General features: G+C 43.5%; 1 protein-coding gene across 1 annotated transcript in view; it reads right to left on the minus strand.

Moving 5' to 3' along the window:
• The window catches only part of NT5E (5'-nucleotidase ecto), a 52,314-nt gene that overhangs the window by 17,000 nt on the left and 21,280 nt on the right, over positions 1–14,034 (minus strand). The window contains exon 3 of the mRNA XM_037143823.2: positions 12,474–12,662. Coding sequence (XP_036999718.2) covers positions 12,474–12,662 — 189 coding nt within the window. The remainder of the gene's footprint in view (positions 1–12,473; positions 12,663–14,034) is intronic.

The raw sequence follows: 14,034 nt of genomic DNA on the forward strand, positions 1-14,034 counted from the left end.
TGCGTGGTTGCCTATTGTGCGCCCCCTACTGGGGATTGGGCCCACAACCCAGGCATGTGCACTGACTGGGAATCAATCTGGTGACCCTTTGGTTCGTAGTCAGGCACTCAATTCACTGAGCCACACCAGCCAGAAGAGCCTTTTTATTTATTGAAAGTAGGAGTGATTCCGTAAGTTACTTGAAGATGTGTGAGTCTGACGTGGTTACAGCCTGGACAATAACTTTTTATACAGTTCTAAAAAATTTTTTTGTGTGTACTCTACTTTTTCATTTAATATTACATGTTTGTCTATGTTGCAGAATACCAGAGAATTGACATATTTGTCTTGGACCCGCTATGCTCCACGACCTAGTTGTGTTCATATATCACCTCATTTCACCCCTACAACATTCTCTGAGGTAGTCGTATCACTGCAGCCCATTTTTAAAAATAAAAAGCTGAAGCCCAGAGTGCTTAAGGAACTTGTCTGAGGTCACATAGCCTGTAGTGACCCACCCCAGCAGAACGGGGTTGGTCAGAGTCCAAGGACCTCTCCACAGCCCCAAGTGGTTAGGGGGGTAGGAGAAATGAGGTCCTTCTTGGAAGACCATTGGGCAGCAAATTAAGGCAACTCAAGCTGCAGTCCTGGGAAATATTTGTACTTTGTGGGAAGAATGAGCTTGTGATTTCACAATAGTTGACTTTCCTTTTAACATGACCTGCTGAATCGCCTTGACCTTGTTTTGTAGTTCTTATTACATTTTGGATTTGGCTAGCCCCACTTTATCTTGGGAAACAGTTTCATGAGACCTAACTAAAACTGATCAGTGTTATGTAACTGCAAACATCACTAACCAGAAGGCTTTGCTCCATGAAGGAAGCTATTGCTAAGGCTGGGGCATGGCTAGAAATTGACTAAATGGTCCAGAGGAATGACTAACTACTGAAATAGGTAAGGACATCATCTTTGCAAAGAAGGGCATCATCTTTTGAAGCTACGAGCCACACATCTGCCCTCTGGCTGATCCTCCCCACTGACTTAATAAACTACAGCTGTCAGCAGTCCTAATTGGGGCCAATGGTGGGTGTGGTAAATATGACCATTTTCTTGTTTTAAAAGGCAAGATTATCTAAACTGCAAGAGTGAAAGCTGATGGAGAGATGAACAACGATTGCAAACAAAGCCTTTCGCCCTCCCTCATTCTGCTGAAGCAGGGAGGGGTCCGTTCCTTTGCACTGTGCACCTGGCCACTGGCTACAGTGGCAAGAACCAGCTGTAGGTTTTTCTGCTCTGTCTTAATTTATATTTACATTGCAAGCTATGCCTATTTTGCAAACAAAATTTAATACTCACTAAAATCATTTACATTCTCTGCATAAACGAAAGGTCTGAATTTCATATTCAGCCAATGGGTGCCAAAATCCAGAAGCAATACAAATTGGGTACTTTGTCAAAAGACTGATCAAATAAAGAAATCTTGCTTTTAAATGAGCTGCATCTGTTAACAGTCATTCAACAATTCTGGGCACCTGCCTTCCGTGTGGCAGCCATAGACTCAACCCAGAGTCTGTAATGGATACAGCCAGGCTGACGAGGAAAGAGAAGTGAAGCCCGCTGAGTTGGGAGGAGACGAGGACTTCGTGAGGCTGAAGTTTCAGTAAGGCTGAAAGCAGCCAGCTCGCAAAGGAGTGAGGGGTGAGAGAGCTTTAAGGCTAGGAGGCTCTGACAGGGAGGTGGGCAGTGTTTGAAGACAGAGCAATTCTGGATGATGACATGCCCAAGTCTCAGCCTGTGATCCTAAAAGCGAAGGAGTGGAGGTGACAGTCATGAGGATCCAGGGGCTCTCAGCCTTGGGTATTGGATCAGCCATTCACATGGCCACTCAGCTAAGATGAAAGCAGGCGCCGCAGTGGGGAGGAAGAAAGGAAGTTGGGTGCTAAGTCGTCAGTGATGCTGGGGACTGGTTTGGAGGCCATTCGATGGCAGTGATGGGGAGGGACAGAGAGTGGTATAGCCTGGTATAGCCAGGAGGCATGGGCCTCAAAGGAACAGAGGTTAAATTCCTGCAGAAGCCTGAGGAAGTTATAAGGTGTTCTGACAAAAGATGTCTTATTTCCCCCTGTTTTGAAAATTAAGCAATCAGGCTGTTTGCATGCTGACTTTCTAGGGAACAGGATGTCAGACTGGAAGGAATCGTAGACTTACCACCTCTAATCCTGTTATTCTGCTGATACAGACGCTGATGTCTACGCTCACCTGAGGCCACGGCGAGCCAGGCTGGCTTGTATAATCCAAGGGGATGTTAAAATAGTGGGCGGCAAACAGAGAGACAGCATCTCAGGGGTTTGTCTGCCTTTGAGGACTGACACGGAACAGGTTCCCTGGTGTACTTGGTGCCGCTTCCAACCTGCACTCACTTCACTGCTTTCTTCCCCAAAGGCAACAACATGGATTCGCTCCCTTCAGAGGAGATATGTGCAGACCGGCCCTGGTCCTTGTGGCTTTACCATTCTGTGAGTCTGGGGGTGGGGGGGGGAACCCTGTCTCTCCACTCAGACGTGGCAGACGGTTTATCTGCATGTGTGCTTCGGTTGTTATCAAAAGAACCTGGAACAATCTGCAACATTTGGAGAGGAACTGTTTGTGTACTGTTCTTTGTCATGCCTCATTTAAAGCTGAGTTTAAATTTTTTTTATTATTTTACTTATTTTTGTTTAAACAAAATTTATTGGCGTGACATTGGTTAATAGCATTATATAAGTTTCAAGTGTACAATTCTATGATACATCGCCTGTACATTGGATTGTGTTCTCACCACCCAAAGTCTAGTCTCCTTCCATCACCACCTACGTTTAATCCCTTAAGGGGTCAAATGGACACTCCAGGGTTCAACCTCACCTGATCCTAAAGCTGAGTTTTCAAAAATGAGGGCCAGCTACAATACAATAAAATGAATTTAACAGGTGGTAACCAGCATTATAAAAATTAAGTAACAAAACAAGAAAAACATTGGGTGCTATCTAGATGCTTTTCGAAATTTTCTTTCAGGTGTGTATGTGTGCCAAAATGATTCTTGGCAAAACTTAAAATTCCAAGCAGTGTGTCGTTTTAAACTATATTTTATTAACTAATAATATGTAACTTTAACTTCATGCTAATTCAATTCAAAACAATTCAGTGAAGGTTTTTTTTTAAAGGCTGGAAAAATGTATTTAAACAACCAAATATGCCTCTTCCCCTGTTGTGTCCTGGAATTACCTTATCACCTCCGTGAGCTCACTTCTCAAAAAGATGAGTGTCAGAACTGAGTGTTTTTCACAAGAACAAGTTTAACCTTGGTAAGCAATTGGGAAATGTGAAAGACATGACTAAGACTCTAGAGGCAGTTTTCTCAGAGACTGTAATTATCTACGTTTAGATTTATGAATAAGCAAATTATAATTTTTATCTACATATCTTTCTTTCACCCATTCATCATTAAATATATTCATCTACTTAGCAAAAGGCACATATTATTTTGCAGGACTTCAATGGCTGGAACACAAGGACAAGAACAAAAGGACAGGCTGCAGAATTAATGGAAGCCAGACAGAGCCACCAGCCTTCTGAGAACTATCAGGGCCCACATTTAATTGGTGGCCACACGTCAAGGTTGAGGGTGACCAGCTGGCGCTGTAAGAAGGTGCCACCTGAGATGATGTCAAATCCTCAGCAACAGGGCGGTGACTTCAGCATCTGAATAGAGGGGTCAAGTACTAAGATTGTTCGTGCATGATTTTGATCTTGCCTCATTTAAAGCTGAGTTTTTCAACATATGGGCTAGCTACAATATGAATAAACTAATTTAATGGGTGGTAACTAACACTTAAAAAATGAAACAAACAGAAGATATCAGAGTGCATCCCAGGTGCTTTGTGAAAGTCTTCTTCCAGTTTGCGTGTGCATGCATGTGTATACCTGCACATACACAGACAGTGCCTTTCTTACTACGGACCAGAATGAACAGAGTTTGAAATCACAACTGTACAGCAGGAGGGGGTGGGAAGCAGGTGTCTGGCTCCCACTGTGTGCCCTTGGGTTCTGACACTGTGTTAGAGAAAAGCTAAGAAGAGGCTCCAGGGAAGGGTTTTTCGTGGGTCTCAGCTGCAGTGCTGGGACCTAACTGAAACAAGAACAGCTAAAGCAGAGGCCCTGTCCTGAGGCTTTTCACCGACAGCCATTCATTACACACAGGAAGTCACAACGACCCTGTATAACAGGTTCTGTTGTTACCACCCTCATTCTGCAGATGAGGGAAGTCAGGCAGAGACAGGACCCAACCACTCTTTAGTGGCACAGCCAGAGTCAGAACCCAGGGCACTTCACCCAGTGCTGCTCTGGATTTTTCCTGGTCTTGGTGCAGTTGGTCCAGCTAACTCACTGCGGTTCTTAGATGGCTCACTGATGTTTGACTTCACCATTACCAATGCTAGGAAAGTTCATGTCACTGTCGGTGACCGTCAACACCCTTGTCCCATGTATTGATTGCCTGCTATGTGCTTGGAGCTGTTATCATTTTATGTATGTGTTTTTTAAAAAATATTTTATTTATTTATTTATTTATTTATTTATTTATTTTAGAGAGAGGGGACAGGAAGGAGAAAGAGTGGGAGAGAAACATCAATGTGTGCCTGCCTCTCATGTGTCCCCTACTGGGGACCTGACCTGCAACCCAGGCATGTGCCCTGACTGGGATTCGAACTAGTGACCCTTTGCTTCACAGGCCCGTGCTCAATCCACTGAGCCACACCAGCCAGGGGTATATAGGCCTTTTTTTATACTTTATTTTTATTGTTGACACTATTACAGATATTCCCATTTCTCCCCTGTTTGTCCACTTCCACCTAGCACCCACACCCCTTCCCTCTGGCCATCGTCACACTGTTCTCTGTGTCTATGGGTCATGTGTATATGCTCTTCGGCTGATTCCCTTCACCTTCTTTGATCCAGTCCCCCTCTTTCTTCTCCCCTCTAAGATTTTTCTTGCTTCTTGAGGAAGGCCTGTAACACTATGAACTTCCCTCTCGGGTCTGCTTTCCCTGTGTCCCACAGATTGTAGGCTGTTCTCATTTTCATTTGTTTCAAGGTAACTTGATTTCTTCCTTGAACTCACTATTGACCCATTCAATGTTTAAAAACATGTTGCCTAGCCTCCGTTTGAATGTGTTTTTTCATCCTTACTTGAGGACATTTCTTCATTGCTTTTAGAGAAAGAGGAAGGAGAGAGAGACAGAAAGAGACACACAGAGAGAGAAACACTGATGTGAGAGAACATCAATCAGCTGCCTTCTTGTACATGCCCTGAACCAGATACCAAACCCACAACCTGCATATGTGCCCTTGACTGAAAATCAAACCCATGACCTTTTGGTCCATGAGATGACGCTCCAACCAACCAAGCCACGCTGACAAGGGCTGTTTTTGGTTTTTTTTATTGTAGTTTCATAGCACTGTGACCCAGGAAGATGCTTGATTTCAATCTTCTTGAATTTGTTAAGCCTTATTTTGTGCCTGACGTGATTTATCTTTGAGAATGCTCCATGTACACTTGGGATATATGCATATTCTGCTGCTTTGGGACGAAATGTTCTGTAAATATAAACTTAATTGCTCTGATCCAGTGTGTTGTTTAAGGTCACTGTTTCCTTGTTGATTTTGTGTCTGGAAGATCTGTCCTCTGATGAGAGTGGGCTGTTAAGTTCCCCTATTATCACTGTATTTTTGTTGATCTCTCCCTTAAAGTCCACCATATATTTTCTTTATATTTAGGTGCTCCTGTTTAGGGTGCATATATTTTTATAAGTGTTATATCCTCTTGTTGGATTGATCCCTTTAATTTTATGTAGTGACCTTCTTTGTCTCTTGTTATGGCCTTTATTTTGAAGCCTATTTTGTCAGGTATAAGTATTGCTATCCCAGCTTTTTAAAAAAGATTTTATTCATTTATTTTTTAGAGGGGAAGGGAAGGAGAGAGGGAGAGAAATATCAATGTATGGTTGCTTCTCCTGCTGGGAACTGGCCTGCAACCCAGGCATGTGCCCTGACTGAGAATCGAACTGCGATAATCTATTTGGTTTGCAGGCCCGAATTCAGTCCACTGAGCTACACCAGCCAGGGCCCCAGCTTTTATTTTTGTTTCTATTAGCATGGGATTTTTTTCCATCCCTTCATTTTCAGCCTGTGTGAATATTTTGTTCTGAGGTGGGTCTCTTGTAGGCAACACATATGAGTCATGTTTGCTTATCTATGCAGCTACCACATGTCTTTTGATTGGAGCATTTAATCTATTTACATCTAAGATTACTATTGATACATACTTATTTTTTGTCATTTTTTCCCCTTTAAACCTATGTCCCTCTATTTCCTTTTCTTAAAGAAATCCTTTTAACATTTCTTTCAATACTAGTTTTGTGGTAATGAACTCCTTTAGTTCCCTTTTTTTGGTCTGGGAAGCTCTTTATTTCTTCCTCAATTTTAAATGATAGCCTTGCTAGATAGAGTAGTCTTGGTTGCGGGTCTTTGCTTTCCATTGTTTTGAATACCTCATGCCAATCCCTCTGGCCTGAAGTGTCTGTTGAGAAATCACTAGACAGATAGCCTTATGGAAGCTCCCTTGTAGATAAATAATTGTCTCTCTCTTGTTGCCTTCAAGATTGTCTTTAACCTTTGCCATTTTACTTATGATGTGTCTTGGCATGGGCCTCTTTCAGTTCATCTTGATTGGGACTCTCTGTGCTTCCTGGACTTGTGTCACTTTTTCCTTCACCAGGTTAGGGAACTGTCATTGTTTCTTCAAACAGGTTCTCTGTCCCTCGCTAATGTCCTCCTCCTTCTGGGAGCCCCATGGTGTTCCTGTTGTCATACTTGACGTTGTCCCAGAGGTTTCTTATTTCTTTTAATTCTCCTTTATTTTGATGATCTGCTTGGTTGCTTACTGCTAACCAGTTCTCTAATTTGCAGATTTCCTCCTCTGCATCATTTGACCTGCTGTTGATTTTTTCTAGTGTATTCTTCATGTCAGATTTGTAGTCTTCATTTATGACTGGTTCTTTTTTATGGTTTCTATGTCCTTTTTAATGCTTACTGTCTCTTTGTTTGAGATCACCTGTTCTTCCCCTAAGGCCCTTGAGCATCCTTGTAACCATGATTTTGAACTCTGCTTCTGGTATTTTTGTTTTTTTCCATTTCATCCATTTCATTTAATTCTTTTTCTGGGGATTTCTCTTGTTATTTTGTTTGGGACATTTTTCTTTGTCTTTCTATTTTGTCTCTGTGTATTAGGTAAATCTGCCATGACTCCCTAACTTGTTACGATGGCTTTACGATGGTGTCTTATTGGGCTCATTGACACAATCTTCCAGATCACCTGTGCTCCATGTTCCAGGAATATTTCTTGTGGGTTATGTGCACCCTCTATTGTAGCTGAGTCTTAAAAGCTGTTTGTCCTTTTGCAGGTGGAGTTGACCCTTCAGTCTGGGTAGCTGTAGGAGTAAAACCTAGGTCACCGTGTATAAGACACTGTGCAGAGACTGCCCCCCAAGGCAGAGTTGTTCCCAGCAGGGTCTGGTGCCTGTTGGAATGCCCCTTTGGGTGTGACACTTGTGTGGCTGGTTAGGTCCAGCTCTGGTATGGACTGAAGCCCACCACTGGTTGTGTTGCTTCTGGGTCCGCTTGGGTGGGGTTCAGATTAAGGTCTCTGTCAGATGTTGTTTGTAGCCGGCCTTGGGCTACCTGTCCATAGCTACCATGCTGTTCACTATGTTTGCATTTACTGGCCCTGGGTGTGTGTAGGAGGGGCCAGACTGTGTACCAAGATCAGCTTCCCAGAGCTCTGAGCTGGGGGCAGGTAAGTCCAAGACTCCCTGAGGTCAGCATTTACCTCTTGGCCACTAAGAGGAGAATTCTACCTGCACCCTGCAGTTGCCTTGACTTCCTCTAGAGTCTTATGAGGAAAGGCTGTAGAGTGGGCCCAAGCTGGCTACACCCCACTGACCCTTCCACAGGGCTCAAGCTTGATAGGGCAAAGTGACCAGGTCAGGAGAATTGGGCTAGTGGGGCAGCCTGTACTGGGGGCAGCCTGGTCAGGCACTCAATGGGGAGAATGTGGCCCCTACTCCTGAGCCATACCATTCAGTGTGTGTTAGAGTCTCCAACTCTAGCTCCCCCAGGAGGAGCGTACCACAGGTTCAGGTTGAGTGCAGCCAGCTATCGCCTCTATAGGACCAAGCTCAGCAAGACAGGGCAGTGTCACCAGAACTTGGGCAAAAAGATCAAGAAAGTCTTCCTTTGTGGGTGACATTGGCTGGGCCATGGGAGGGGTCAAGCTGCCCTCCTCTCCTTAACTCTGTTGGCACACCTGCTTGAGCCCTGGACTAGAGCCTCTGAGGCAGATGCACTTTGAATGTCTCAGCTCTGAGCCGAGTTGTCCTCCCCACTGCAAAACTGAGCCCAGCAGGACAGGGCCAGTGTGGCTCATAAAAACAGACCAAGGCCAGTACCAGAATGTTTTGATTACAGTGGCCTGGTAATACAGTTAGGTATCAGGTATTGTGATCCCTCCTACTTTGTTCTTCTTTCTCAAAATTGCAGCTGCTATTCGGGGTTGTTTATAGTTTCATATAAATTTTTGAAGTGTTTGTTCTATGTATGTGAAATATGCCATTGGTACTTTAATAGGTATTGCATCGAATCTGTAAATTGCTTTGGGTAGTATGGACATTTTGATGATGTTAATTCTTCCAAAATATACAAAGAACTCACACAACCCCACTCTAAGAAGACAAGCAACCCAATTAGAAAATGGGCAAAGGATTTGAACAGACACTTCTCCAAGGAGGACATACAGAGGATCCAGAGACACATGAAAAGATGCTCAATATCACTAGCTATCAGAGAGATGCAAATTAAAACCACAATGAGATACCATTTTACACTGGTCAGAATGGCCATCATAAACAAAGCAACGAACAACAAATGTTGGAGAGGTTGTGGGGAAAAGGGGTCCCTAGTTCACTGTTGGTGGGATTGCAGACTGTTACAACCATTATGGAAAACAGTATGGAATTTTCTAAGAAAACTAAAAATGAATATGCCTTCTGACCCAGTAATTCCACTGCTAGGATTATATCCTAAGAACCATGAAACACCAATCCAAAAGAACCTATGAACCCCAATGTTCATAGCAGCACAATTTACCATAGCCAAGAGTTGGAAGCAACCTAGCTGCCCATCAGTAAATGAGTGGATCCAAAAACTATAGTACATTTACCCAATGGAATTCTATGCAGCAAAAAGAAAGAAGGAGCTACTACCCTTTGCAACAGCATGGATGGAACTGGAAAGCATTATGCTGAGTGAAATAAGCCAGGCGTTGAAAGGCAAATACCATACGATCTCACCTTTAACAGGAAGCTAAACAACAAAACAAACAAGCAAGAAAATATAACCAAAGACACTGAAATACTGAACAGGCTGACAGGGACTAGAGGGGAGAGGGGAGGGAATTTCAGGGGAAAAGGGGAAGGGTTTACAGGAACAAGTATAAAGGACACATGGACAACAACCAAGGGGGGTGGAAATGGGAGGGAGGTGGGGAGCACTGGGGGGGTGGGCTGGGATGGGAGTAAAAGACAGAAAACTGTACTTGAACAATAATTAAATTAAAAAATGCTTTAAAATGCAAAAATCAAATCAAATAAAATTAAATTAAAAATATAAAACTGGCCAAGGCAGTCTTCCATGGGGGGTGGTGCTGGCCTGCTCACCTCCCTTAGCTGCACTGCATAATCTGCCCATCACCGGAGATTAGCAGTGATAACCTTTTTGACTCATCTAGATGGTGGGGAAAACTTGTGTTGACTGAACATCTCCCCTTCTTACCATTCTGCAGTGACACTTGGGAGACCCCAAGGCACCCGACCTTATCATCCCCAGTTCAGAATGTCCCATATCCCCTGTTCCCTTTTTGTCTCTGACCCTCTCATGCATGTGGGGCTCCCATACTTGAATATATATTAAATTTGGTTATTTTCTCATTTTTATCTATTTAATGTCTATTTGATTATTAGACCACTAGAAAGAACCTTGAGGAGAAAGTCTGTTTCTACCACACAATCTTTCTTAGTGATAATCGTTTAAAACATTTTTGGGTGTTATCTACTATTTGGAGGCTATTTCCTATTGTTGCTTTTATCACCTTAGATAGCCCATACAGAGATGTGGTAAGAATAAACCTCTGAAAGGGGTGCGTTGCTCGCCACCAACGCCTTCCTTCTCACTGCTGATAAAGTCTCTAACCAGTCGGGCCTTCCTCTTTTTCCTTTTCTTGAAAACACTTCAAAGCTCCATGCAATGGGGGTGATGGTAAAGACTCGGGGCCAGACTCAAAAATTGTGGGACATTACAGTTCAAAAATTTTTTTCAAATTTCTCACTAAAACTAAGTAACACCAAGGAGAGAGGGGAAGGGAAGAAAAGAGGGGGTAGGGAAACTGGGAGAGACAGAACAAGAAGGTGAAGAGAGAGGAAGGTGTGAATGAAAAAAAGGGTTCTGTGGAAAATAACCTCACAGGGAGAGAGCTGATCATAAATTCCTAACTGGCCGGCTCACGGGCAGTCACACCACAGGCACCTCTGACCATTGTTCCCCTGCATCCAGGTCACTACACCCTTAAAATGCCCCTCGAATAAGGTATTAACCCTCAAGAAGGCACACAGTGTTTTTAACTGTCCTGCAATCCAGACCCCTCCTTCTTGCTTTCTCCATCTCCCTTGCTTCCTCTTCTTAATTTCAAATGCATAAAAGAAACTGCAAAGTTCTTTTTCTCAGGAGCATTTGGAATCTTGCTCCCTGGCACATGTCCTCAGCTTGGCTCCAATAAAATCTTACAAAAATTCTCTACAGCTTTGGCTGTTTCTTACACTGACAGGGAGGGACATAGAGAGAAGACTGAGGGAGAGGGGTGATGACAGAGAGGTCTCATCAGATCCCTGGGGAGAGGAAGGGAGGAGCCGCTGGAAGAGTTTAGCAGGAAGAGGCAATGGTTAACAGCCTAGGACGACAGGATTGGCTGAGACCTAATTGCCTCCAGAGTCCGTGGAAATAAAGATGGCTGGCTCTGCGGCTCTCCGGCTCTCTCTTCCTCAGGGATGCCCGGGTGAGTGTGCTGCAGCTGCCTGCATTTCCAAAGGACGGCATTTTGGATGGGGAAGGGACCCCGGGCACAACTTAGCATCAGGCTGGCCTGGCAGAGGGTGGCAGGGTTATTCTTCTTTGGATGTTCTAGAGGGAATGACCTCTGAGGCAGAAACCAATTCTTCTAAAATTGTGTAGCTTTTGTACTTTATGTTGTTTTAGATTGTAAACTAACCCTATAGAAATAAGATCATTAAAAACTAACAGGGTGAATAGTAGGAGAACCCAGGTGTTAAAGAATTTAGCCTTAATTGATAGGCTTAAGTGATCAAAGCTGTAACTGAAGATTTAGAGTTTAGCCTTAATTGATAGGATTAAGTGACTAATGAGTGGAAAGCTGTTATTTAAAATTGTGCAACTTTTGAATAAAGACTCCTTTACTTTATCCCAAACTTCTGCCTCTAGAATTTTGCCTAGAAGCTGGCAATGGGCTGCAGGACCTCAGCTGCTGTTCAGTAACAGAGGGAGAGGGAGTAAGAGAAAGGGGGAGAAGAGGAAAGAGAAGGTGACGGAGGGGGAAGGAAAGCGGAAGGGGCCAAAAGGGGGAGGGAGGACGGGAGGGAGGGCGAGTGCACTCACTGTCCTGGGCTGCGGCTTCTGTTACCTGTGACCCTACAAATAAGTCTTGTCACTTTGAGCTGTGAAGGCCTTATTTATAGTGTTTTGTTTATGCTTTAAAAGTGTTTTAATCCACACCTGAGGATACACTGGTTGACTCTGGAGAGTGAGGGAGGGAGGCGGGAAAAGAAGAAACATCAGTGTGAGAGAGAAACATCAGTCAGTTGCCTCATGTACACGCCCCAGCAGGGGATCAAACCTGCAACTTAGGTGTGTTTCCTGATGAAGATCGAACCCACAACATTTTGGTGTCCAGGATGACTCTCCAACCAACTGAGTCACCCAGCCAAGGCATGCTTAAAATTTTTTATATGACCTGTTGCCTTTTGCTATAAACTAACTTTTGGTTGAGGTTCAATAATTTTTTGTTATATATTTTTAATACACATGTTATATATATATATATATTTATAATATACATAAATGGAATTGACATAATCATGAAAGCAATAAATTATTCTTAGTAACGTCTCTGCGTAAGATTTACACGTTATCTTTCAACGAGTACTACATGTATATAATGTATTACATATTATGTAATTTATGTAATGTGTTAAATAGTAGTAAAAATGCTAGTAACCATTGCAAAGCGACTAAGTGATGTAGACGCCCGGCCGGTGCAGCCGTTCGGAAAGCATTACCTGTGTAGAGGAACGTGTTGGAGTGCCCTCCCACCACGACGTCCACGCCCTTCACCTTCTGAGCGATGAGCTTGTCCATTTCGAAGCCAGAGTGCCCCAGGGCAATAATTTTGTTCACCTTCAGAGTGGTTAGCTTATCCACTTGATGTTGCAATGCAGTGATTTCATCTTCAAATACTAAATTCGGTCCTACAAGGAACGAAACAAATAACATGGGCATTTATTAACCGTAATTTTTATTATACTGCTTACTGAACACACTAACATGCCAAGTAAAAACACCTCAATCTGTTTCAACCCTTAAATTACTAAAGCAACATGTATTTTTAAGTTAAATATAGAATCGCTACAAAGGCAACCGCAAAATGTTGTTGATTCTTAGTTACGCTCACTTGACCTTGCATCAGTTTAAGCTTGTGGCTCATAGGAGGTTACTCAAATTCAAGCTCAAGCTGTGAGGAGGCTTCAGACTGGCAAGCCTATTTTTTCCATTCTATTTTTTTAAATCTATATATATGTTTTAAAGATTTTACTTATTTACTTTTAGACAGAGGGGAAGGGAGGGAGAGAAACATCAATGTGTGCTTGCCTCTCCTGAGCCCCGCACTGGGGACCTGGCCCACAACCCAGGCATGTGCCCTGACTGGGAATCAATCTGGTGACCCTTTGGTTTGTAGGCCAGCACTCAGTCCACTGAACTACATCAGCGGGGGCCTGTTTTTGTATTTAGACTTTCATTATACCAATGCGGAAAATGCTTGCACACATAAGCATAAAGTACAAAACAGATTAATAATTTTAAGGCTTTATTTGCAAGTGTAGGATAATCAGTCTTAAAATTCTGTCAGCAACTAGTACCTGAATGCCAGTCTTAACACGCCTGCTGACGACTCTGTTTTGTTCACTTGATGAGGGTGGCATTAGAGTATTAAGCTGCAGATGAGACATGGGTCCCTTCCCAACATTGCTGCAGTGGGACTGCGTGTTCTTCACTGGCTGCTTACGCCCACCCAGAGGTAACGGCACGGCTCGTTGGTGCCAGTGGGGGAGTGTGGGGCTGGCTGCACAGCCAGGGCTCTCTGAGGACAGCAAGCCTGTGCTACTAAGTGTGGCCAGACCACCGATTTCTCTCTGTAGCTAAATCTCAGCAAGCCTTGAGGTCTTACAGCTTTCACTCACACAGAGATGACAGTAAACACAGACAGACACACTGCCTTGAAGTCATGTCCAGTACTCAGTGACGAGAGTCCTCCAGGTGATCTAGACTCCTTCGTGTAACATTTCTAAGAATCATCACTAAAATGAAATTGCCAAGCACATATAATATCTTGTAAAGAACTCTAAAAGTCCAGGAGCCTGACAGCTTGAGTTCAAAAAAGAATTCATCTCTTCAAAGACCAGCACGTCTGTGAGACACCTTTTGTATGACAGGAGCAGTCAGGTCCTTGTGGGGGGACCACACCCTTCTTGGTCAGAAGAGCACTTCTAACATGTTTCAGAAGGCGGTGACTTGTGTGCCACCTTCTGGCTCCACAATGACCTCAACGACAACTACTAACTA

Source organism: Artibeus jamaicensis, unplaced genomic scaffold (assembly GCF_021234435.1).
Source record: "Artibeus jamaicensis isolate MK-2021 breed Jamaican fruit bat unplaced genomic scaffold, CSHL_Jam_final contig_387, whole genome shotgun sequence".
Classification (NCBI taxonomy): domain Eukaryota; kingdom Metazoa; phylum Chordata; class Mammalia; order Chiroptera; family Phyllostomidae; genus Artibeus; species Artibeus jamaicensis.